A 23,380-nucleotide genomic window follows, 5' to 3' on the forward strand; every position below is an offset into this window, starting at 1 on the left:
AAAGGTGAAGTGGACGCATCTGTGGTCGGTCCAGTGGGGTTCGTTGGTGTGGTTGAAGGAGACGTGGGGACTTGAGGAGAAGATGGGGTCCAGTGTGTGTCCAGCGGCGTGGGTGCGAGTCGTCACGAGATGTTTGAGTCCGAGGTTGTCGATCAGGGCGGTGGAGTTGGCGTCCTTGTTGTTCTCGAGGTGGAAATTCAGGTCCCCAGGAGGATGTAGTCCGTGAGGGCATGGGTGCTGACGAGGTCGGCGATGGTGTCGCTGAACTGTGGTCAGGGTCCGGGTGGTCTGTAGACGTGTTCCTCTGAGGGTGGTGTTGGGGTCGGCGTGGATCTGGAAGTGCATGTACTCAGCGGTGGTGAGGGTGTCGTCGGTGTTGGTCGAGACTCTGAGGGTGTTCTTGTGGATGATGGCGATTTCCCCCTCCCACTCTGTTAGTACGGTCTCTGCGGGAGATCTTGTAGCCATTTGGGATGGCTATGGCGATGTCTGGCGCCGAGTTGGTGTTCAGCCCGGTCTCCGTCAGGAAGGCGACGTCGGGGGCGGTTGAGTCGAGGAGGTCCCAGATTTCGATGGCGTGCTTGCGAGCGGAGCGGGTGTTGAGATGCATCGGAGGTGATTTTTTTTTATTTTTAAACTTGATTTTTGAATTTTACATCGATATCCTTCATCAAGGAGTGCATCACAGTTACACATTTAGTCATAATACAATATATATAAAAAATATAGGACACTGGAGCACGTAGCACAGCACGGGCAAACAATAGTAGAGACAATTAGTACAATAATGCAATAATCAAGGCATACAATCCTCCAAAGGTCAGTCTAGTCAACCATTCCCCACAAAACTGCTCCCACATTGTTATTAACATTTCACAACAGAGAGCGTCTCCAGCAACAAAAATCAAGGAGTAGGCCTCCTGGCGAGAAGGCGTATTAGTTACATATAATATCCTCATTTCCCCTCCCAGGGGCTGTTCATTGCTATTTATCAAAAATCACGGGCAGTATCTCACCATCTAATATCTGTTCATATGGCGGGGGAGTATCTAGAGGAAACGCAGGGGTGGGGGGGGGTGAGGATCGGGGGGGGAATCAGCCCAGGGCATCCTCTACATTGTCAGCTTGTACTTGGGAAAGGTAACACCTCAAAGGGGCCCATACATCACTGGGCCGTGAAGTGGTAGGTAATAAGTCAGCATATGTGTTTAGTTGTTCCTGGCAATATGTTAAGTCATGTAGCCATTCCTTGAACTTTGGTGCCCTGCCTCTGCCCCATCGACAGGCGACCCTCCTTTTCGCCACTAGGAGAGCCAAGTCAACAAATTTGCGGTGTGCCGCCTGGAGGGGCTCCACGTACCCCAACAGTGTCAGTACAGGGGATGGGGTGATCACTGTGTTAATCATTTTGGACAGTGCCGCGAGCACTTGGGCCCAATAGAGTTGGACCGGTTCGCATGCCCAGGCAAGATGGAGGAAGTCAGCTCCGGGAGCCCGGCACCTGTCACAATTGTCAGTAGTGCAGAGTTGTAGTCGACACATACGGGCAGGGGTGTAATACATCCTATGTAGGAATTTATAGTGTATGATTCTATGCCGGCTGCTCGCAGATATGCGTTCAGTCTGCTGAAGGCAGAACGTCCACTGTTTGTCTGTGAGGGGGCTTTCGAGTTCCAGGTCCCATTTCCGTCGTGCTACCAAAGGCTGATAGTCTATTTGTGTATGCACCGTCCTGTAAATAGTCGACACTAGTTTGCAAGGATTGTCAGTTTGGAGTATAAGCTGCAGAGGAGCTAAGGCATCAGGTTCGGTAGGAAAGTCAGGCGTTAACGCTTTAAGCCCTTGACGGAGCCTAATATAGAAAAAAATGTCAATGGGGACGGTCGTATGCCTTCATATAAGTGTTCCATGGAGCGAAACGTGCCGTCGTGGTATAGGTCACCCCAAGTTTTTACATGAATCTTGTGGAGTAATTGGCGAAATCCCCCTTCTTGCAATAAGGGCATATCCGGATGATAAGCCAGCGGAAGCAGTGGCGCATAGAGCATTGTAGCTCCTAGTCTAGCAGTCAGTCGAGACCATGCCGTGACCGTGCCCATCACTGTTGTAGGTGTTTTATCCCTGCCAGGTACCATAGAGTAGAGAGCGCCCTCCAGAGGAATAGGATGGGCCAACCAGTGCTCAGCGGCTAGCTGAGGCATATATCTAGGCTGATGCACCCAGTAGTACGCATAATGAGCCTGTGCTGCCTGATAATATAGCTCGAAATCAGGTACTCCATAGCCACCCTGAGTATAAGGTCGAGTCAAAGTGTCCCATTTTATCCGAGGGGATTTACCGCCCCATATGAGCTTAATGAGTTCCGATCGGAGTTGTTGGAAAAAGGATCTTCCCGGGTAAAACGGGATATTCAAAAAAAGGTATAGAAGTTGTGGGAGGATCACCATTTTAATCAAGGATGTTCTACCTGCCATAGAAAGGGGCAGGGTAATCCAAAGTGCAACGCTGTCTGTGATGCGATTCAAAGTAGTTCCGTAGTTGGCACGAAGTAGTTCATCCCTGTCTTTCTCAATGTGGATACCTAAGTATTTGAAATCCCCGTCACTCCAGGAAACTGGATAGTCTAAGTCAAATCGTGTTGTGGAGGTTGTGAGCGGGGAAAATGCAAGATTTACCCCAGTTAATCTGGACGCCGGAGAGCCTTCCAAACTGTATGAATTCTCTAAGAACGGGGTTTAAATTTTCGATTGGATCTCGTATATACAAAGTGATATCATCCGCATACATTGATATCAAGATTTGCCGTTGAAAGCATCGCAGCGCCCTGTCATTATGATGTTGGCGCAATTTGGCAGCTAGGGGTTCCGTGGCAATCGCGAATAAAAGAGGTGAGAGGGGGCATCCTTGCCTGGTTCCCCGGGTGATGGGGAATTCTTCAGACAATCTGCCGTTGATGAGTACTCTGGCAACGGGCCGTTCGTAAAGAAGCCAGATCCAGGAGATAAAGATCAACGGAAAACCCATTCTCTCCAACACACGAAAAACATAATCCCATTCCAGGGAGTCAAACGCCTTAGTGGCGTCAAGGAAGACCGCCGCCATTGGCAGATCTTCATGCACTGAGTTAAGAACCGAGAAAAAGGTTCGCAGATTATGTGAGGTTGCCCTACCGGGCACAAATCCGGATTGGTCAGGCAGTATAAGGGTGGGAAGGAGAAGACTGATACGGTTAGCAATAAGCTTAGCAAGCACCTTAACATCGCAATTAAGTAATGAGAGTGGGCGATAGGAGTCACATTTAGTCGCAGGTTTGCCGGGTTTGAGTAGCGAAGTGATGAGCGCAACTCTCATAGACGGTGGTAGATGGCCCACCTCTAGGGCGTCCTCATAGACCTCACGTAACACTGGGGCCATAAAGTCAATATAAGTTTCATAGAACTCTATCGGAATACCGTCCAACCCGGTGGCCTTCCCCGACCTCATGCCCATAATTGCCTCCCGAACCTCGTCCAATTCAAATGGCGCACTAAGGAAGGCCCTTTGGGCATCACTCAGCCATCCAAGGGAGACGTCAGATAGATAGTCCTGCAACCGAAGTGCTCCCACTCTCGAGGACTCATATAGTGTACTGTAATGTGACACGAAGGAATTGAGGATTTGTGTGGTGTCTCGAACCACCAGCCCATCCGGGTTTTCGAGTTCAAGTATGATATTAGGTGTACGAGCTAGCCTAACCGTGGAAGCCAAGGCCTTCCCAGGTCTCTCGCCCTCGCCATAAAGGCGTGCGGTCCAGTATTTTCCTCTAAAGTTCGATTCCCGTGCAGCCTCAGTAGTGTACTCAGAAATCTTATCCCGCACCTGTAAGAGTGTAGCCTCAGTGGGAGCAGTAGCCAGTGTAGTCTCCAATAATTTAAGGTCCTTCTCCAGTGCTCTTATCTGGGCAATAATAGCCTTCAAGACCCCGGCTCCCTTGGCGATGCATATCCCTCTGAGCGTCACCTTGAATGCATCCCAAATGGTTTCCACATCTCTAACTGAATCTTTATTCCTCCTGAAAAAATCTAAACATTCCTCTCTAAGCTCTTCCTGAAAGGTGATGTCCAATAACATCATAGGCTGCATCCGCCAAGCTGTCGTGGGGGGGCCTAGGTCCCTTGAGCGCAGTGTAATCTTCACAGGGGAGTGATCGGAATAAGTCCTGGGGAGGTGTTGTGCATTGGTAAGTGAGGTGTAGATTAGTGATGTTAGGAAAATATAGTCAAGTCTGGCCCACGAGCGCGCCTGGGCAGTGAAGTGTGTGCCTTCACGAGTATCAACGTGTAGGCGCCTCCAGGCGTCAATCAGGCTATGATCAGTAAGTGTAGCACGTAATACCGTACGCGCCTTAGTGTAGTGCTGAGGGGCTGGGTGTGATCTATCCAAGGCGGGTTCCAATGTGGTATTAAAGTCTCCTCCCCAAATAATGTGATGTGGCCCTGTTCCCTTAATTGCTGCCCACAACTCAGTGAAGAAATTCGGGTCATCAGTGTTATGACCATAGCAACATATCAATGTGACTGCCATATGCCCCAGCCTGCCCCACATCATGCAATATCGCCCCTGAGAGTCCATCTTGGTCCCAGCAATAGCAAAGGGTACGCCCCTTTTCACCAAGATTGCTGTACCTCTAGCGTATGTTGAAAAAGACGAGAATACAGTATGGGCTGCCCAACGGCTGGCAAAGGTGTGTGTAGTTTGCTTCCTGAAGTGGGTTTCTTGTAGGAAGGCTATGTGAATTGAGTGGCAGTCTAGATATGCCAGTACCTGTCTACACTTCCTCGGATCCCCCAGGCCTCGTACATTCCACGTTAAGATATTCAGGTCAGTATCACCCATCAGTGGCATATGGTCTCATTTCGTGGGGGAGCACGTGCCAGTGGCCGCGATCCATCACTCCGTGCTGTGGTGAAGCCTGTACTCCGGTGCCCAATAAAGGCCTAATGCTCGTGTGTGCAACTTGCATTGTGAGACCACCGTCTCGTTTACTATTACAAAGTCCTGACGTGTCAAGATTTAGCAACTCTCTGGTAGGTTTCGTGCCAAACAGTGTTACATAGTTAAGAAATAAAACGACTCCCCCTCCCCCATTGATTAACAACTATAACAGTCGCAACCTAGAAGCCTGCACAGAAGCAAATGCAATCGACTCCACAGGTCGCGTCAAAACATGCGCAGGATACCACCTTCTAAACTCCCCATATGGCAAGGTCCCAGTAAACAAAATCATGTGTAGCGCAGAAGAATCAGTATATCATTGTGCCAGGCAAAACCTCCCCCCTCCCAGCACCGCCACATAACATAATATGCACTGACCCTCGCTCTATCGCAGGATCGGTACCCGTGTGTGATAGAAGCATCACTTGCAACAAGTGCCATGCAACGAAAGTGCTGAACCATGCCTCGCAAACATAAAATAGCATGCAGTACTAACAGCAATGTAAGATAGGCAAAAAAAAGCACCGAAGTACCACGTCGCTCTAAGAAGCGCATGTCCACCCTCCACCCACTGAAGCAGCCCCAACTTGCCAGTAACCCTAACCCTCCCCCCCCACCCTTAACATATCCAAAACAACTATGCATCGGAGGTGATTGCGTTCTCTGGATGATGGTTTGGTGGGCCGGATGCTGGTGAAGCTGCAATTCCGGCAGGTGAAGGATCCTTGAGTGCCTGGAGGGTGCTGGCGTCTTAGTGCAGTCCGGTGTGTTGGCGGTCCAGGGGTTCTGGCGCTGGGCGCGGTCCAGGCGCAGACGGGCTTGCCTTTGGCGCGTCCGCTGCGCGTCCTGGCCTTGGTCGCCATAAGAGGTGAGGAGGGAGGGAGGGAGGAGCAGCTGGGAGGCGGGAGCGGGGCGGCGAGGGAGACATGGCCGTATGGGATCGGCGGGAACAGTTAGGCACAGAAGGCAAAAGTGGGAGGGAGGAGGGGGGTCGAGGGTGCAGCTACGGAGCGTAGTAAGGGAAGGGACAATGCAGAAATAGCAACAGTCAAAACAATAATACTAAAAACGGGACACAGACCACGGCTGATCTGGGCACAGGCTCGAACCCCAGTCAGGACGGCAGCTGCGGGGGAGAGCGCTCACTGGTGGTGCTGAGGCGGCAGGGGAGCGACCCGGCCCTGGAGCAGGGTCGAGGGTGTTTATTGCAGATGGTGCACGTCGCTCCTTGCGAGAGCGCCGAGAAGACAGAAAGTATAGGGGCACCACTGGGCCGAGGGAGAGGACCTGTACTAAACAGGGTTTGTGGAAAAGTCTTATAGATGTTGTCATTCCTTCTTAATAAAGAATGCAGCGAGAGCCTCACATTGCTGATTAGAAGAAGGGGAAAATACTGTAGGTTCCCCTGAGGATTTTAAATCTTTAATCAAGGCAAAGATACATTTTGCAGGGTTGCTGCAGTTTTTGATTTTATCTGCAAAATATGCAGCTCTTTCCTTCTGGATGGCCTTATGGTAGCTCTTGTTAGCTGCTCGGTATTACGTTTTGAGGGCTAAATCGTAGTCCCATCTCCACGTCTTTTGCCAGAATTCTACACGTTGTCCGGCCAGAATATTTTTGTACCACGGACTCGACTAGGTTCTGCGGCTCTGGGACCATCCTACGGGAATAAAGGTGGCAAGAGAGTTTGTGAGCCAATCAGATAGAATACCATCAGCGCTGTTAGGGTTGTTGGGGATGCTAGGGGTTTGACTCAGCAGAATGGTACAGAACTGCTCGGTATCCAATTTATGCCAAGGGTGCTTTAAGGTAGATTTGCCAGTGATGTCCTAGGGAGGTCCTACTCTCTGTAATACCATGGTGATCAGGTAGTGGTCAGACCAACTCATAGGGAGGGGCGAGTTGACTGTGAGAGCAGGTAGGTTGGAATAGATCCTGCCTTATCTATTACCTCTATACTCCCCCTTACATGGTCCGATCATTATGCTGTAATTGCGCAGTGGCCGTCTCCTGGTTCTATGACCACTAATACAGCTAAAATCAATTTGACGAGGAGAGCTTGGAATAAGATTGATACAGGGGCCTTGGAAACTCAGCTAATCCAAAGCATACTCGACCTTGAATTGGAGGCAGATGGGTCAGCGAGAGGTTATACCTCCTGGCTTGACTTTAACTTTACCAAAGCAGCCCCCATGTCTAAGATCAATAGCAACAGGAAAAATCTGTCGGCCTTATGGTTCACTGAAGCCTTAAGACTCGATAAACAGGCATGTAAGAGACAAGAAATATTATGGTGGAAAAATTACTATATAACTGAAAAAGAACAATACAAGCTTATGTTAGCAAAATATAAAAATTTAATTATTACAGAAAAGAGTGAATTTTCTACTTGGAAAATAGAAATGGTAGAGAATTCCAGCAAGGAACTTTTCTCAGTCATAGCCGATCTGACTTCCTCAAAGTATAGTAATCCGATCGGTACACAAGATTTTTGCAACCTTCTGGCTCAGACTTTTAAAAATAAGGTAGATTTTTAATCAATTTGATGGACACAGTTTTCATAATGTTGACCCAGATCAGGGAATCATAGCTATACCATCATTAACAAATTTCCCTGCTATCTCTTCTGAGCAGGTTACTTCCCTCCTCCTTAAAACTAAAGCGAGTTCTCCAGATGACCCCTGTCCTCCTAGACTACTTCATACCATCAGCCACATCATCAGCCCTCAGCTATCTGGTATTTATAATCAAATGTTGTTACAAGGCATTTTTCCCACCTTGTGGAAACAGGCCTGCATACTCCCATTATTAAAAAAAAAAAAATCTTGATGTAACGGATCCAGCCAACTATAGACCTATTGCAAGACTTCCGCTGCCGGCTAAAATAATAGAGAAAATCCTTAATACGGAACTTTCCTCTCATATTTTGAATAATGATGTTCTAGATCATAGCCAATTTGGCTTCCATCCTTGCCATAGCACTGAAACTGCCTTAATTAAGACTACTGAGGAGATTTGTGCTGCTTTAGATGGCGGAGGATCAGCAGTTCTGATCCTCCTTGATTTGTCCGCAGCATTTGATACCGTGGACCATACCCTACTGATAGATTGGCTGAAAGCTATTGGCCTAGGAGGGAAGGCTTTGTCGATTTTAACATCTTTTTTATCAGACCGGTCTCAGATAGTGCAATTAGGCGATTTTAAATCTTCACCTTTTACATTGCTGTGTGGGGTGCCTCAGGGCTACTCTCTGAACCCCACACTTTTTAATATTTATGTGTCGGAACTTGCACCTATGATTAGAAGTTTTAACATGATTCCGACCTCGTACGCAGATGATACTCAATTGGCCATTGACAATGAGGTCAATCATGCTAACAATCTGCACGAATGTATGATAGCTCTGAGTTCCTGGATGAGCAAACACTGTTTGAAGCTCAATTCAAGCAAAATCGAGGCTGTGCTTTTTGGTAAACTTGCCCCACTTTGATCCCCAGTATGGTGGCCAAGCGTCCTGACCCCCCTCCTGCGCCGGTAGTGAAAGTTAAAAACTTGGGGGTTATAATTGATGAGAAGTTGAATTTTAAAGCCCAAGTCTCCAAGGTGGTGTCCTCTGCATTTCTCACCATCAGAACTGTGCACAAAATCCTTCCTTTTGCCTGGAGAGTGCAAGAAAAACGGTTTTAACCTCCCTTGTGCTGACGTCCTCTGCATTTCTCACCATCAGAACTGTGCGCAAAATCCTTCCTTTTGCCTGGAGAGTGCAAGAAAAACGGTTTTAACCTCCCTTGTGCTGACTAAACTCGATTACTGTAATGCTTTATATATTAATTTACAGTCTATTCAGCTTAGAATACTGCAGTCAGTGTAGAATGCTGCTGCCAGAATGGTACTTAATGTCCCTAAATACCAGTCTATTAGGGCTGGAATACATAACCTGCACTGGCTGCCAGTTGCTCATCGTGTAAAATTTAAAGCCTTGTGTCTAGCACATAAAGCTTTACATAAAGTGGGCCCTCGATTTCTTTGGCAGATTTTTAACTGGTATTCCTCTTCTAGACAACTTCGTTCGGCTACTGCTTTCTTAATGCCTACTTATAGAATGAGGACTACCAAATGGGGTGGCAGGATTTTTAGTCATAGTACCATTAGTCTCTGGAATTCTCTTCTGCTTACTCTTAGAAAGATTTCGTCTTTGTTGGAGTTTAGGAAAAACCTTAAAACATGGCTATTTAAGAACTGAGCTTTTTCTTTGTGCCGCATGCGGTCCACAAGCGCCTAGACACCTATGGGTAGTAGTGCACTATAGAAATTGTGATAACATAACATAACATAGGGTCAAACAGATGCCCAGCAGAATAAGTACAGCTAGGGACACACTGCATGAGTTGGAAGGCGGAAATGACACATGAGAACCAAATGTTGCTCTCCGTAGATTGATGACCATCACCAGGCATCAGGAAATGAAGTAACTGAGGTAAGAAGACTTGAAACACGTGGTTGTGGACTCTAGCTGGTTGTAAAGTGGTCATAGAGGACAGTGAAAATGAAATGAAAATGAAAATGAAAAAGGTTCTTAATAAAGCGCACTGTGACCAAGCGGCTTCCTGGCGCTAGAGGTGAGAATCTGAGGGAGAGGGGAAACCAAACTGTTTAACAAGAATAAGCAATGGAGAAAAGGTGGGTTTTTAGAGCCTTACGGAATTGGGGATAAGCGGTGATGGATCTGATTGCAAGGGGGAGACTGTTCCAAAAGGAGGGGCCCAAGACAGAGAATCTGGTGCCTCCGGTTTTGGATCTACGAAACCGAGGTACATTAGAGAGAAACTGATTAGCAGAACGGAGGGAACGGTTGGGGGTATAGGGAGTGACGAGGGAATTAATAAAGGCTGGGCCGGTGCGGGCTCGAGCCATGAAAACCAGACAGCCCATCTTAAAGAGAGATCTCTGAGAGACGGGGAGCCAATGAAGAGTTTTCAGGACGGGGGTGATGTGGGAGGACTTTGGGAGGTGAAAGATAAGCCGGGCGGCCTGGTTCTGAACGTACAGGCTGTTCCCGTAATCGAGACGGGAAAGAATCATGGCCAAAATGATGAGTTTAAGGGCGTCAGAAGAGAAAAAACGGGACACCTTTCGGATGATTCGGAGGGAGAGGAAACAGGAGGAGACAACCGAGCTGATCTGGGCATGCATAGAGAGGTCTCGACTGACTCTAATGCCCAAGGTCTTTGGCGAGGCCGCAGGTAAAGGTGGAGGGCCAGAGATGGAGGGCCAGAAGGCAGTCGACCAAGGGGAGGAGGAAGAGCCAGTCAAGACCAACTCCGTCTTGTCCAGATTGAGCTTCAGTTGATTCCGATTCATCCAATCTGAAATAAAGACCAAAGTAGAGTGGAATTTGGGTGGGGAGTGCAAGGGAGAAGAAAGATCAAAAACAAGCTGGAGGTCATCCGCGTAGTTGTACAAGGAGACCCCCATATCAAGAAGGGAAAGGATGAGAGGACGGATATAAAGGTTGAAAAGAAGGGGGGGATAAAGAGGAGCCTTGGGGAACTCCACAGGGGACCAAGCGGGAAGGAGCAGAATAGCCGGAGAGATGAACCGCCTGAGTTCGGTCTTTAACCCCTTCAGTGCTAATGACAAGGGTAACTCGTCATGGAGTTTCCATTGATTTCAATGGAAATTACATGGACCTCCTAGCACACCCCTTAGCATCCAAGTGGTTAAGAAAAGAAGCGAGCCAGGAGAGGGCAGTACCCTGAATGCCCGCTGCGCTGACACGGTCGAAGAGGATGGCATGGTCGACCGTGTCAAACGCAGCGGACAGATCGAGGAGCACCAAGGCTTGGGGCAAGTTAGAATCTGCCTTACTCTTTAGCTCGTCCAAGACAGACAAGACAACAGACTCGGTGGAGTGAGCCAGTCGGAAGCCCGCTTGGTGGGAGGCCAGGAGGTGATTGTCCTCGATGTAGGAAGAGAGACAAGAGGTGATGTAACTCTCCAGGATCTTTCCGAGGTAGGGGAGAAGGGAAATAGGCCTAAAATTAGAGGGGAGGGAGGGGTCTAGACCAGGTTTTTTTAAAATAGGACGAACTATGGCGGATTTGAAATACTTTGGGACAGAACCGGAGGAAATGGAGAAATTAAGAAGAGAGAGGGGAGGGTCGGGGCAATGGGTGAAAAATACTTTCAGGAAGCGGGCAGGCGCACAGTCAGCTGGGGAACCGGACTTCACTTTCTGGAGTAGGGCCAGGAACACATCCAGGGAGATAGGGGGAAACTGATTCAGAGGAATAGAGGACAAAGAGGGGACAGGGAGAGGAGGGGAAGGAGAGACAGAGGGAATATTAGATTTGATCTTGGCAATCTTCTCCAGAAAGAAGTCATTAAGAGAGAGACAGAGATCTTGGGAAGGGATAGTGGTCAAGTTGGCCCTGTCGGATGCAACAAGATTGCGAACTATGGCGAAGATCTCCTTAGGTTTATTGGCTGAAAGGGATATTCTTTCCGAGAAGTAGATGGTTTTGGCTTGCAGTATGGCTTTTTTGTAACTCGCCAAGAGCATTTTGTATTTGGCTCGCAAATCAGGGCAGTATTTACGCCTCCAATGACGTTCAGAACGTCTAAGGTCCAGTTTGAGGATTTTTAGCTCATCTGAAAACCATTTTTGAGCGTCATGGGGGCGACAGGTCTTGACTCTCCTGAGGGGGGTGACCAAGTCGCAGGAGGAGGACAGCCAATGGTTTACGGCATCTACTTGACGGTCAATAGGGAGGTTGCATAGGTCGGGGCCGGAGGAAGCAAGGGAGACACACAGAGAGTCAAGGTCCACCCGATTCCAATTACGGGCCACGATGTTTTTAGGTAGGGGGGGCCTCTCTTGCGTTCCGAGCTCAATGGAAAAAAAGATCAGTGAATGATCAGACCAAGTGCAGGGAAGGACAATGGGGGGGGGGGGGGGGAATGGGACAGTTAACTGACCAAATTTGGTCCAAGACATGACCGTGAATGTGAGTGGGAGAGTGAATGTGGGAGGAGAAATTAAGAGACTGAAGGGTAGCAGAGAAATCTTTAGACGACAGATCTTCTCTGGGGTCGCCCGGCCAATAATTAAAATCCCCTAGAAGGAGCACAGAGGAATTATTGACAACGAGCGTAGCCAGAAGTTCCTGGAGAGCAGGGACAAAGGAGGACATATGCTGCGGAGGGCGATAGAAAAGGGCTATAGTAAGAGGAGCCCTGAGATTGACAGAACGGGCAACTAAGAAATCTACTCCACACATGGGAGGATAGGAAAGGGACTGAAACTGGAAACTGGACCGAATGATCATGGCCACTCCTCCCCCGAGTTTACCAGCGGGGCGATCCGCCCGAAGAGCATAGTAAGAGTCGGGGAGGGCGGAGAGGAGATCAGGAAGGGAGTCGGCAGAAAACCAAGTTTCCGTGAGAAAAAGAAAATCAGGGGCGTCAGTGTCTAATAAATTAAAGATCTCCAGCTGATGTCTACTCGCAGATCTAGTATTGAGTAGGTAGGCAGTAGCCGTGCTAGAGAAGGGGAGGGGGGAAGAGACCAAAGAGGGACAAGACTGGGACAAGGGGGAAGATGACATAGGTAAGGGTAGTGTGACTAAAGGGGATAAGATGTCCAGGGCAATAATGCGCTGAAGCAGAGGGGGGTCAATGCCCTGACCGTTATTGAAGGACAGGAGTTTAGCTGGGGTATAAGGTAGGGGAAGGGCAGGGTCCATGGCCCCTGGTCCCTGCCGGTCGCGGACGGGCGCAGACGGGCTTGCCTTTGGCGCGCCTTTGGCGCGCCCGCTGCGCCCGTCCGCTGCGCGACCGGTGGAAACACATTGTGTAAGGAGGGGATAAGCGGAAGGGGCGTGGCCTGTAGGAGGTGGGCGTGGCCTCTGGGGGATGGCGGCGGAAGGGTGGTGGCCCGCAGCAGCGCTCGAATCAGCTGCGCGGGAGTGCCCAGGACATAGGGAAGAAAGAAAACAAGTGCCCCGAGCCAGGTAAATCAGTAAATACAATAATACTTTTTCATACAAACAAGTTAAAAACAAGTGATGGCGTTCTCCCGGCTGTGCCTCAGGAGAATGAATAACCTCTGGCAAACGCTAGTATTCAGCGTGATTAAATGCCTTCAGTTTGGGGGCGTGGCTAGCGGGAGGGGGCGTGGCCTATGGCCTTCAGGGGTAGGTCAGCAAACAGATGCCCAACGGAAACCCCACAAATGAAACCAGATGGAAACACAATTTTAAAACAAAAGTTCAGTTTTTAGCAAAAACGCTCTCCCGGCTGCGCCTCAGGAGATGTAGAAGCCTCTAATGGGCGCTCGTAGTCAGCGCTGTGAAATACCTTCGGCGGGGGGGGCGTGGCTGTCAGGTGGGCGTGGCCACTAGTTCAAGGGGGTCGAGCAACAACACAAGGGCCCTAAATAAGCGATACAGTTGGAGACTTAGTCAGTAAGCACACAGTTTTAAAAAACATAGATTCAGTTAAAAACAAAAACGTTCTCCCGGCTGCGCCTCAGGAGATGAATGAGCCTCTGGCAGGCGCTCGTAATCAGCGCCGTTAAGTGCCTTCGGCGGGGGGCGTGGCCTGTAGGAGGTGGGCGTGGCCTGTGGCCTCTGGGGGATGGCGGCAGTGTTCTGATGTTTGCCCAATTATAGTTTGTGGAGCACCTCAACCGCCCGGGTGATGAGGATTAAGGACTGCTGAGCCATAACCACAAGTAGTTGTTTTTTTGTACTTGTAGTGTTGCTGTAGGTACTACTTAAGGTCTGTGTAGATGTTGAGTGCTGTGGAGGATCAACCTATTTTGACTCTTCTAAAAGGCACAAGGGTACATTTATGTCCACTACCAAGGGTATCTCTGTTTCTTACCTTTTGAAAATTCACATTGATGGGGTCATATCCAGGTAAGTAGGATCTACAAATATGGAGAACAAAAAGCAACCACATCCTTTCTCAATCTACCTTTCATGATGGCTACACCTACTGTAGGCATTTACCTTGGGATACTTTGGCCTCCCTCTTTCATTCTCCCTGCCCCTAAGATTGATTACATTCTGTGCTCTTTTCCCTACCCAGCTTAGCTTGACTTTTTCACAGTCCATTGTTTTTCCTTCCATTTAGAAATCTGGTCCCTCATGGAATTCCAGGCATATGCAGCTTTGGTTTGGGTCCTGTGCGTTGCCAGATAATTCCCCTCCTGCACTTCAACGCTGGAAGAAAGAGTGCTTTTGAAGTGGGTGGAGAATTAAAGGGAAAAAAGGGGTGGGAGCGGATTTAGAGTGGAAGGCCCCCTTCTCTCCCCCCCCCAACAGAACACCCCCCAGAAGGAAACAAACCGAAAAAAACAAAGGAACATAAAAAGCCCCGGTAAGCAAAATAAGAGAGGCAGGCATGCAGGAGGATCCTGTACTAGATCATGGCTGGTCCCTGCAAATGTAAGCAGAAATACCACCCTTCCTAGAATAAGTGAAAAGGTTCTAGAGAAAGGTGGCTCAAATAAATTAAATAAGATATCTAGGTTAGTGGCAGAGATGGCCAAGGAAGTGGCATCCTCACCATGGAAAACTCGCAAAAAGCAAGTGTATCAGGGAGTTTCCAACCCCCAGTTGCGTGATAATAGCACTGTTCCTATTTGAATCCTCTAGATCACCTCTCCCTCCTCATTCTAAACTCCTAGTTGAGTGGATCCTTCCAAAGAAAGTATTTTGGGTGCATTGAAATAGGCAAAAATATTCATTTGTATTATTTCCTGTGTTCTTTATGTACAGATTTGAACCTTTCTCCTCATTTTCCTATGGTTTACGTTTAACGCGACTAAACCATGGTATGTTAATAAAAATGTAGTTATAAATATCTAAAAACATATTTGTTTAAGGTTTCTGACCTCATAATACCTCTGTGACTTTTAATAATAAGATTGGCAATTAGGACAGCAGTTAAGTACAGTTGGGGATTTACACCTTTGAATTGCATAGTGACTTGAAATGTAACATGTCTTCTACATTTCAAAAATATTTACAGTTCTAGACGATAGAATGATTGAGTGGGTTACCCACAAACATACAATTTTCAGTCGAATGCCAGATCCTGGCTTTCAAAGGTGACGGCCACTACACCGTATATCCTCCCGGACAGTACAGTTACTGGTGTATGGTGGGTTTTGGTTTGTCCTTATGTGAAGGAAGCCTCCGCCTAAGCAATCGTTCTGAGAATGAAGGAGTGTCAGCATATTTAGTTGGACAGAGATGATGGACATAAAGAGCCTACTTTCAGGATTCTGTAGAACAATTTTTGAAGGATGTGGAGTAGATAGTGGAAAGCTTGTGGTGTCTTTGTTTGGGGCTTTTGTAGTGCTGCCTAGTGGTCCGTCCAGTCATGTGAAAGATATTGAAGGTAGTAAATTGGGTAGCTTAAGGAATGTGACCACACCTCGAAAAATCGACTTGCACGTTCTGAAAAGCGCTCGAGCTAGCAAATAACAGGGGTTCTGTTCATTTAGAAAGTGAATGAATAATAAAGATGACTTTACATCTTTTTGTCTTGTTCCATTCAAAGATATACGTCAAAAGTCAGCTTATGTATTCTTACAAATGGCTGATTCTTTTAATGCTTGAGATTAGTGTTTACTTTTTTACCTTTCTTTCTCCGAGTGCAAAGTTGGAGGATTGTCTGGGAATGGTGCATGGAGTATGGAAAAAAGGCAGTACGGTGTCTGGGTTTTTCCAACACATAACATTGAAATAACTTGTAAATGAACGGTACAAATATTTCCAAATTAGGAAAGTTAATGTGTGATGGAAACAAAAATGTTATAGTGATCAATACAAATCAGAACATTTTACTTGATGTGCCAAACCCAAATTCCGCACATTGTTTGTATCCTATATAGTTTTATCTATAAAACTGAATGTCAGTGGAAAAGGTTGTGGCATTTCAATGGAAAATATGCTGTCTGTAAATGACAGTATTCTACCACATCGTGCTTTATTATTCTATTTATTAAAAGTGAGAGTATGCAAACATGAACTAAGAAACATTCCTGATCCCATCCTGATGACAATGCGATTAGTGAAGAGGTAAGTCAGAGTTTGTGTGTATCCTATATGTAGGAAGCTTGTTTCCGATCCAGGGAAGGCATGGCTTGGCAGTTCGGGCTGGACTGTTCTCATGGGGCACAGGGTCAGACTGATTTGCATATGGCCATGTCTGAACTGGGGTGGCAGAGTGGGCTAAAGAACGGTGATTGATTAAACCCAGATCTGTTGACTGGGTGTGAGTGTTTGATTGGTTCAGATGCTCCGCCCATCACCACCCCCTTTTGTACCACTTTGTTCGCCATAGGTTGGCAGGGTATGCTCAGACGTGAGTCCCTGGCTCACTTTGCCACTGGATTCAAGCAAGCCGGGCTGAAGACGGCTGAAATGCCAGAAACCGGTTCTCGGAAGCTTGTTTCCGGTCCAGGGAAGGCATGGCTTGGCAGTTCGGGCTGGACTGTTCCCATGGGGCACAGGGTCAGACTGATTTGCATATGGCCATGTCTGAACTGGGGTGGCAGAGTGGGCTAAAGAACGGTGATGGATTAAACCCAGATCTGTTGACTGGGTGTGAGTGTTTGATTGGTTCAGATGCTCCGTCCATCAATACCCCCTTTTGTACCACTTTATCCTATATGTAGGCCAGACACTTATTATATATGGAGCAAACATTTACTCTATTAAATCCACATAGTTTTTTTATAAAGCAGACATACTGAACTCAATTATTTGAAGGTGCTCTCATATGTGATAAGAAAAAGGTGACTCCGTAAAATATAACATTTACCTAGGATCATGCAATTTGAGACCATTGTATAGGTCAAGCGCATTACAGTTAAGTCAAGTAGGTTATTGAAGTCACTAGACCTGCAGGTCTGGTAAGAGGTTTATGATTTTTCGAGGCCTGGAGGCACAGGTTATTTCTGATATCATTGGTGCTTGAGGAGGATTAAATACTAAAGCGATTTTCAGAAGATAGACTTGCTTGTCTTTTGTGTTCTGGGAGCCAGGTGTGATAAACCCACAAACTCAAGTGATGTTAGTGTTGCAGTTAGGAGAGATGAGATTAGAGTAAGCCTTTATCATGAAGAGGGACAGTATATATGGTAAAATCCTTGGTAGTGGGCGGTGGAGAAACCGAGGCTCCCGAGAGGTATTCAAATGTAGGGGAGAGTGGTAACAGTGTTTCTGAGTAATGATAAGTCCACCATACCTTTTGTATGCATTAGGTTAGAGGATGCTATTGTTGTCATCTAGGATTAACTCATCAATGGAGTTGTAAGTAGACTTAAGCGAGATCTTGTTAGTGTGTGTGCATAGAGAATAAAGGAAGAATATAATCAGTTTCTTGTTCATCTCAGGGGTGTTAACGTACATAAAGTTGGATAATTGTGTTGCACCTGTGTGAGTGTTTTTCTTTGTGGAAACCATGTGATGTAGGCATAGGCAGGGTGGTGATAGTAGCAGGTCACATGAACTCAATTATTTGAAGGTGCTCTCCCTGTGTGGAGCAAGGATTCTCTCTAATGCCCTTTCCGGCTTTGGGCCACATTCTCTTCATGATCATCTGTCATTCCTTCCTAAGACGCTGTCAAATTTTCATGCCAGCAGGTGATTGGGCTTTGCTCCTTTTTAACACATGTCAGATGCTGAGTTGGGTTCTTCCACGTGGAAGACATTGCGATAAATTTTACTTGGGTGTTAGATCCTCTGATAGACTGTCACCTACAGTTGCCCTTCTTAGGAAAAGCAGGTCGTTGTGCTTTTTCAGTCCTTCTTCTCCTACAGATCTGATTTCTGTCACATTGCTTGACTTTACAGCAAGGAGCTCAGTGTGCAAGCAATGAGTGCTGATATAGTATCTGTTCCCTTCTATGTGCTTTTTCTTTTTTATGTTTTTTTTGTAAGACAGCCACATGGGCTTTGTCAGATGTGCTCTATTCACTACTGCATGGCTGTTCCCTCAGACTGATACTACGATCGGTAAAGCTTTGTTAACTGACTTGCTTGATTAGTATTTTAGGAAACGTTATGCACTTTAACATCTCCAGTGCTGGTAGTTAATAGACTCCAGACCCTTTCTTTAATTTGCCCCACCTACTCCTCATCCCTCTCTGTGCCGTTAGATACAGCTGGAATCTGCGATGCACATGCTTCTCCCTGATTCTTATTGTGCAAGCTATTTTCTGGTGCCTCAGACAGTAGTTTGGGATTTGGAACGTTGTATGAGTCTTGAGAAAGTGGAAGAAGAATCTGATTTAGTAGATGCTACTCTATACGTTTTGATACATTTGTCCTATTCACACAGAAGCAGAGTGAGGCACTCCATTGTCAGATGAGGGAGCTGGAGCAGCAGAGCCTGGAAGCCATAAACAATGTGATGAAGGGAAAGATGGCGCTCTTTGCAGATGACCTTGGCGAACTCTTCTTCGATTGTGTGGACACTGAAATCAAATTTTACCGAAAAGTACAGGAATATTGTGGAATATGTATAGATGTGTGAGCAGAAGTCTACTGGCACTCTTGTTTGATCATACTGCTGTGATAGAAATCCTGTGCACACTGTGACTGATAAAGAAGGCACCAGTCGCATCCAAGAAGTTAACTTCTGCCTTGAGACACCTGGTTGATATGAAACTATGAGGATAACAAAATGATACATGGTAAAGGGGTAACCATGGTGAAACAAAAATATTATTTTTTGGGGAGAGGATGACCTGGAAGCTAGGGAGGGGGAACCAGGTTCAAGTCTCAGCAACAACACTCAACATCCTGTGATTCTTGGCAAATCACTTAATCTCCCCGTGCCTAACAGAAATGAATGCGTCCTTGTGTAAAGAACCTGGTGCTCATGTAAAGCACTTTGATGCCCGCTATCTTAGGGTAGTTGCGCTATACAAAACTCTACAAAAAAAGAAATTACAGATTTTTCATTGTTTAACCTTCCCCACAACTGTGAAAAGTCAAACGGCTCTATGAACACCTTAGCTATAGGATGAATGGTCAAAAGAAACCTTAACAAAAGACCTCAATTATACTCTGTAATATGTGTTGAAATCTAGCTAGAATGGGATCTTGTTTTCACATGAGATGAATTTAGTAATTCGATGATAATTGACCTGCTCTCCATTTTCGTCTGGTAAAATCAGGGCCAGTAAAGGTGAAGGAACAAACCAGGGCCATCTAGTCTTTCCATGGCCTACCTCCAATATCACCAGAGAAATAATTTATTCACCTACTCTACCAACAAAAAAGGTGATTAATTTAATTTAGTGGATTAGACAGACCGAATAAATGGAGCACAACATTTCCAGAAGAAATGGCTTAGAGGTACTTTCAGCAGTAAGCCAGACTCACTGACTTTGATAGCACTTGATTTAAGTGTTTTTGATACCACAAGGTATATAGCTAAATCTGTCTGTAACCAGATCTAAAGGTGCTTACGCTTCCAGACTGAACAAGAAAGATTAGTTATTGTGCCCGCCACTCAAAACTGGTGCTCAGCCAGTGTCTTAACTACTCCCAATTTTGTCAGAGAAAAATACTTAGCACAGAGTGATACGTGATTTGCCCAGGATCAAACTGTTTTTAAGTGGGAAATCTGATATTAAAAATTTGTTTTTATTTTGCCTGTGCCGTTACATCCCTTCTCATCTGTTTAACCCCTTTACTGCTGACTACTCCCCAGAGCCCTTTTTTGACAATTATATCAGTTTGTGATTCAGCCTTCATAGCCGTTTTCTACAAAAGAAAGCTAAGTCAAGTATATGTCCTATTTGGGGATTTTAAAGGTATTCATGGTTTGTGATTTACCGTGCCAAAATTTTGTACTTTTTTCTTTTCAGAAAATGTGGGGAAAATGTTGTGCAAGAAAGGAATTTCTTTTCTAAAAATGGTATCAACAGTGGTAGTCAGTATCTCTAGCTCGTGCAGTCATACCTACCTAAGTGGGGCAAAAGAGGTGGGAAAGCTATACTTTTTGAAAAGTAGACACACATTTGAATTTTGCATTGTGTCATAATAGTAATAGTAATCAAATAGTAGTATTTGAATTAAAAAAGCGATGAAGGTATGTAGGAAACGAAATAATGTAATCAGATTTTCATTTGCAAATGTTTAAACTGAAGGCCTGTTTAATAAAATTAATATATCATTACACCGTTCTGACTTTTTGAGCAGCCAATGTATTCTTTTTGTCAGTTGTAAAAAAGCCCACAATACTCAGAGCTCCTCACGGTAATTTCTTTATTGTGTACTGACCATGCATCACTTTATACAGAAAAATCTGATAAAAAAGAAAAACTATGCCTTTTTGAGCTGTACCTAAGAATCTGAGTTTAGGATAAGGGTCACCGTTACTACTTATAAGTTTTCCAGCTAATTGTAAAAGCATTTCTTTAAATGTGTTTGTCTGCCTCTGACTTGTAATTGGAAGCTAAAATTCTAGAGAAATTCAGTATATAACAAATGTATTATTTTACATTCTCATACATTTTTCCTATAAAAACAGTATCACATGTATGGGTGGCCCTATTGCACGAGCCAGAAAAGGCCCAAAAAACACCAGGTGGAAACATTCAAAATTTTACTTGAATTTAGCACGAATGCTTGGGATGAGCATAGCTGTGGTATTTGGGCTCAGTCAGCCAGCACCAAGGGAAAAAAGTTCTAACCCTAGACATTTATTTAAACTAGAGACCCAGGGAAATCCAAGGGTGTGTGGCTTTTGAGGAATGATTAATGTAAGACATTGGATTATCAAGGGGAAAGGGTGTCTACAAACCTCAAGGAATAATCACAACACTTGTCAGGGTGAAGCCTTAAAGTCACAAAATTAACCTGAGCGGAATCCCCATATAGCTTTGGCACATAGCAGACAGGCTTAACTTAGGGCAATATATAAAGTATATATCCAGTATCAAAACAGTAGTTGTCGAAATGCAAAATAATAACAATCCCAAACTGAAACAGAAATAAAGAGCACAATTTAATAAATTAAATGACACTCAAAAGACAAAACTCTCATATGGGGAACTGGAGAACTGCTTTTTTTTAAAGTGTATATATAGCACCAAGAAGCACAAAGTGTCAATGATAGTCAAGGGTTGCGGTAGACCGGGACCTAAGCACATTTTGACACTCGCCACAGTGGAGTGTGGTCAGATATCCCAACCATGTTTGTACTGGGCAAAGATTTTTATCTTGTGACTTTAGTCCTTTAAATCCCAATCACCTTCAGGAGTACATTTCTGAAACCCTCCAGGTACTCAGGGGAAGTACTTAGAGGCTCACAGAGTGTTGAGCAGAGGCCAAGCAGCAGTGTCCAGTCCAGGACCGCTGGACAGTTGCAGGAAAAGACCACTTGTAGCTTGTGCTTGTGTCATTTTAACAGGAGGTCAGCCTTATGACCCTTGGAGTCCACATCTTTTCCAAGGGTACAAGAGAGAGCAGGTCCAGCCCTTCGGGGCTCTTCTCAGACTGCAGACAGCATATCAAATCCTTAATCTGCTGTCCTCTGCCTGAGCTTCCTTCCAGTAGTGTTCTGAAGTGGGTGCCTAAAGATGCCACATTTATCGCAGGCACAAGCTAGTGGGTGGGAATGACTCTTGGACATGCCCTAAACAATGGGGGAAAAGTTGTTTGGGCAAATCTTAACCACTTTTCAAGATGGTGAAAGTTCTCAGCTGCAATAAACCTAGGTTCTGAAAGATGTGGCTGTGTATGTGTGAAATGCACTATGGCAATCCTAGTTCTCTTCCAGGGGATCCTCATCAATAGTCATAAGCATTAGAATATTCCCGCCCATGCGCGGGACCCCGGAAACACTATATTATATGTGCCCCACATATATATACTCATATATTACCTACTGGCGGTCTCCAGTAGGTAGTTATAGTTAGGATCATTTTCCATAGCAACATTCTATTGGGAATAACTTTGGCGCCGAATGAGGGATCTGCCTGTAATTTTCCTTAACTTTGCCTCGCTGCGCTCCGCTCTTTCCCTGAAAGTTTCGGGGGGATCCGTCAAGCGGGGGCCGAGATAAAAGGGGGGTCCCAAAACGTGTTTTCCCCATGTTAATTTCCATAGGGCGGTTGGACTCACTTTTAGCCCGAACGGCTGAATGGATTTCCACCAAACTTGGCAAAATTGTAGGGACTGGTACCCCGATGTGCCTTTGCTATGTCTCAAGATATATGCTCCAGTGGTTTTTATGAAAATTAACTTTGAAAAAATATATATTGGGCTACATTGGGCTATATATATGTTAGAGCCCAAATGTAGCCGAATGTAGCCCAAAGATGGCCACCAGAGACAAAAAAAAACAAATGTAGCCCAAATATCAGCCAGATGTAGCCCAACTATAGCCTAATGACAGAATGTCCCAGAGTGTTCTAAAGAACAACTAGAGCGCTAACAGTCTTACTTATGACAAAAGTATGGCACACCTGAAGTCATCTTGATTGGAATAAAGTGTTAACACTTAAAACATTTAATTTGCAAAGGAACAAAATGAGGGGGTTCATTTTGCCATAGAAATTATGATTAGTGCTGAAGATAGAAAGATTAGGGCACATTTTGAGTGACTTCTCAAATCCTCTTATATTTCATTAAAAAAATTCTGATATGCAGTCTCCCAAGATGGCCACCAGAGACAAAAGAGGGGTTTCATTTTGCCATAGAAATGTTATATATATATATATATATATTAAAAAACCTATTAAATTCACTGAAAAAACCATAGGTTTCACACCAGTTATAGTTAGGTCGAAATTTTACTCGCATAAAACCATTGAAATTCCCACGTTATAGTTAGTTGGACTCACTATAACTTGCGCGTGCAATGCACTGCTGATGACGTCACATATTACGTCACTCATGACATGGTCAGAACTGTTTTAATGCTTAGGCAGCAGTAGAAATTCTTATAACACCCTGAAAGCATAGAAAGCTCCCAGGCTGCATTGCAAACACACAGTCTAAAAAGACTGAAAAGCTAACCTGTAGCTGAATACCAAAAAACTGACACCGTGCCTTTAAGGCACCCATGACCCTCTGTATCCCATCATGCCTCAGGGGTGACAGTTAGGTCAGTTGTTCTTTCCGGCTCCTTCAGGAAGAATCCTGGTTACACAGCTCCACTAATTTTCTGTTTTCTGACAGAAAATTACTTCTTTTTGAACAACTTTTTCTGCTTACTTTGACATTTTACATCTAGTCAAGTAAGAAACTGTCTTTTTAAGTCAGTTTAGTGAGCATTTTCAGCTGAGAATGCCTTCACTTTTTGACCAATTTCCTTCTTGTGATAACAAGAAGGCAAAATCAGACAATCACGACGTTTGTATCCTGTGTCT

The 23,380-nt window shown here is 45.6% G+C and overlaps 1 protein-coding gene across 4 annotated transcripts in view; it reads left to right on the plus strand.

Moving 5' to 3' along the window:
• SCRN2 (secernin 2) overlaps positions 1–20,179 on the plus strand; it is a 242,995-nt gene extending 222,816 nt beyond the window's left edge. For all 4 annotated transcript variants that reach the window (XM_078645583.1, XM_078645586.1, XM_078645584.1 and 1 more), the window contains exon 8: positions 18,334–20,179. In XM_078645583.1, the coding sequence (XP_078501709.1) occupies positions 18,334–18,528 (195 nt within the window). In that variant the 3' untranslated portion in view covers positions 18,529–20,179. The remainder of the gene's footprint in view (positions 1–18,333) is intronic.
• Positions 20,180–23,380: the final 3,201 nt, after the last annotated feature.

The sequence above is a fragment of the Lissotriton helveticus genome, chromosome 5_1 (assembly GCF_964261635.1).
Source record: "Lissotriton helveticus chromosome 5_1, aLisHel1.1, whole genome shotgun sequence".
Classification (NCBI taxonomy): Eukaryota; Metazoa; Chordata; class Amphibia; order Caudata; family Salamandridae; genus Lissotriton; species Lissotriton helveticus.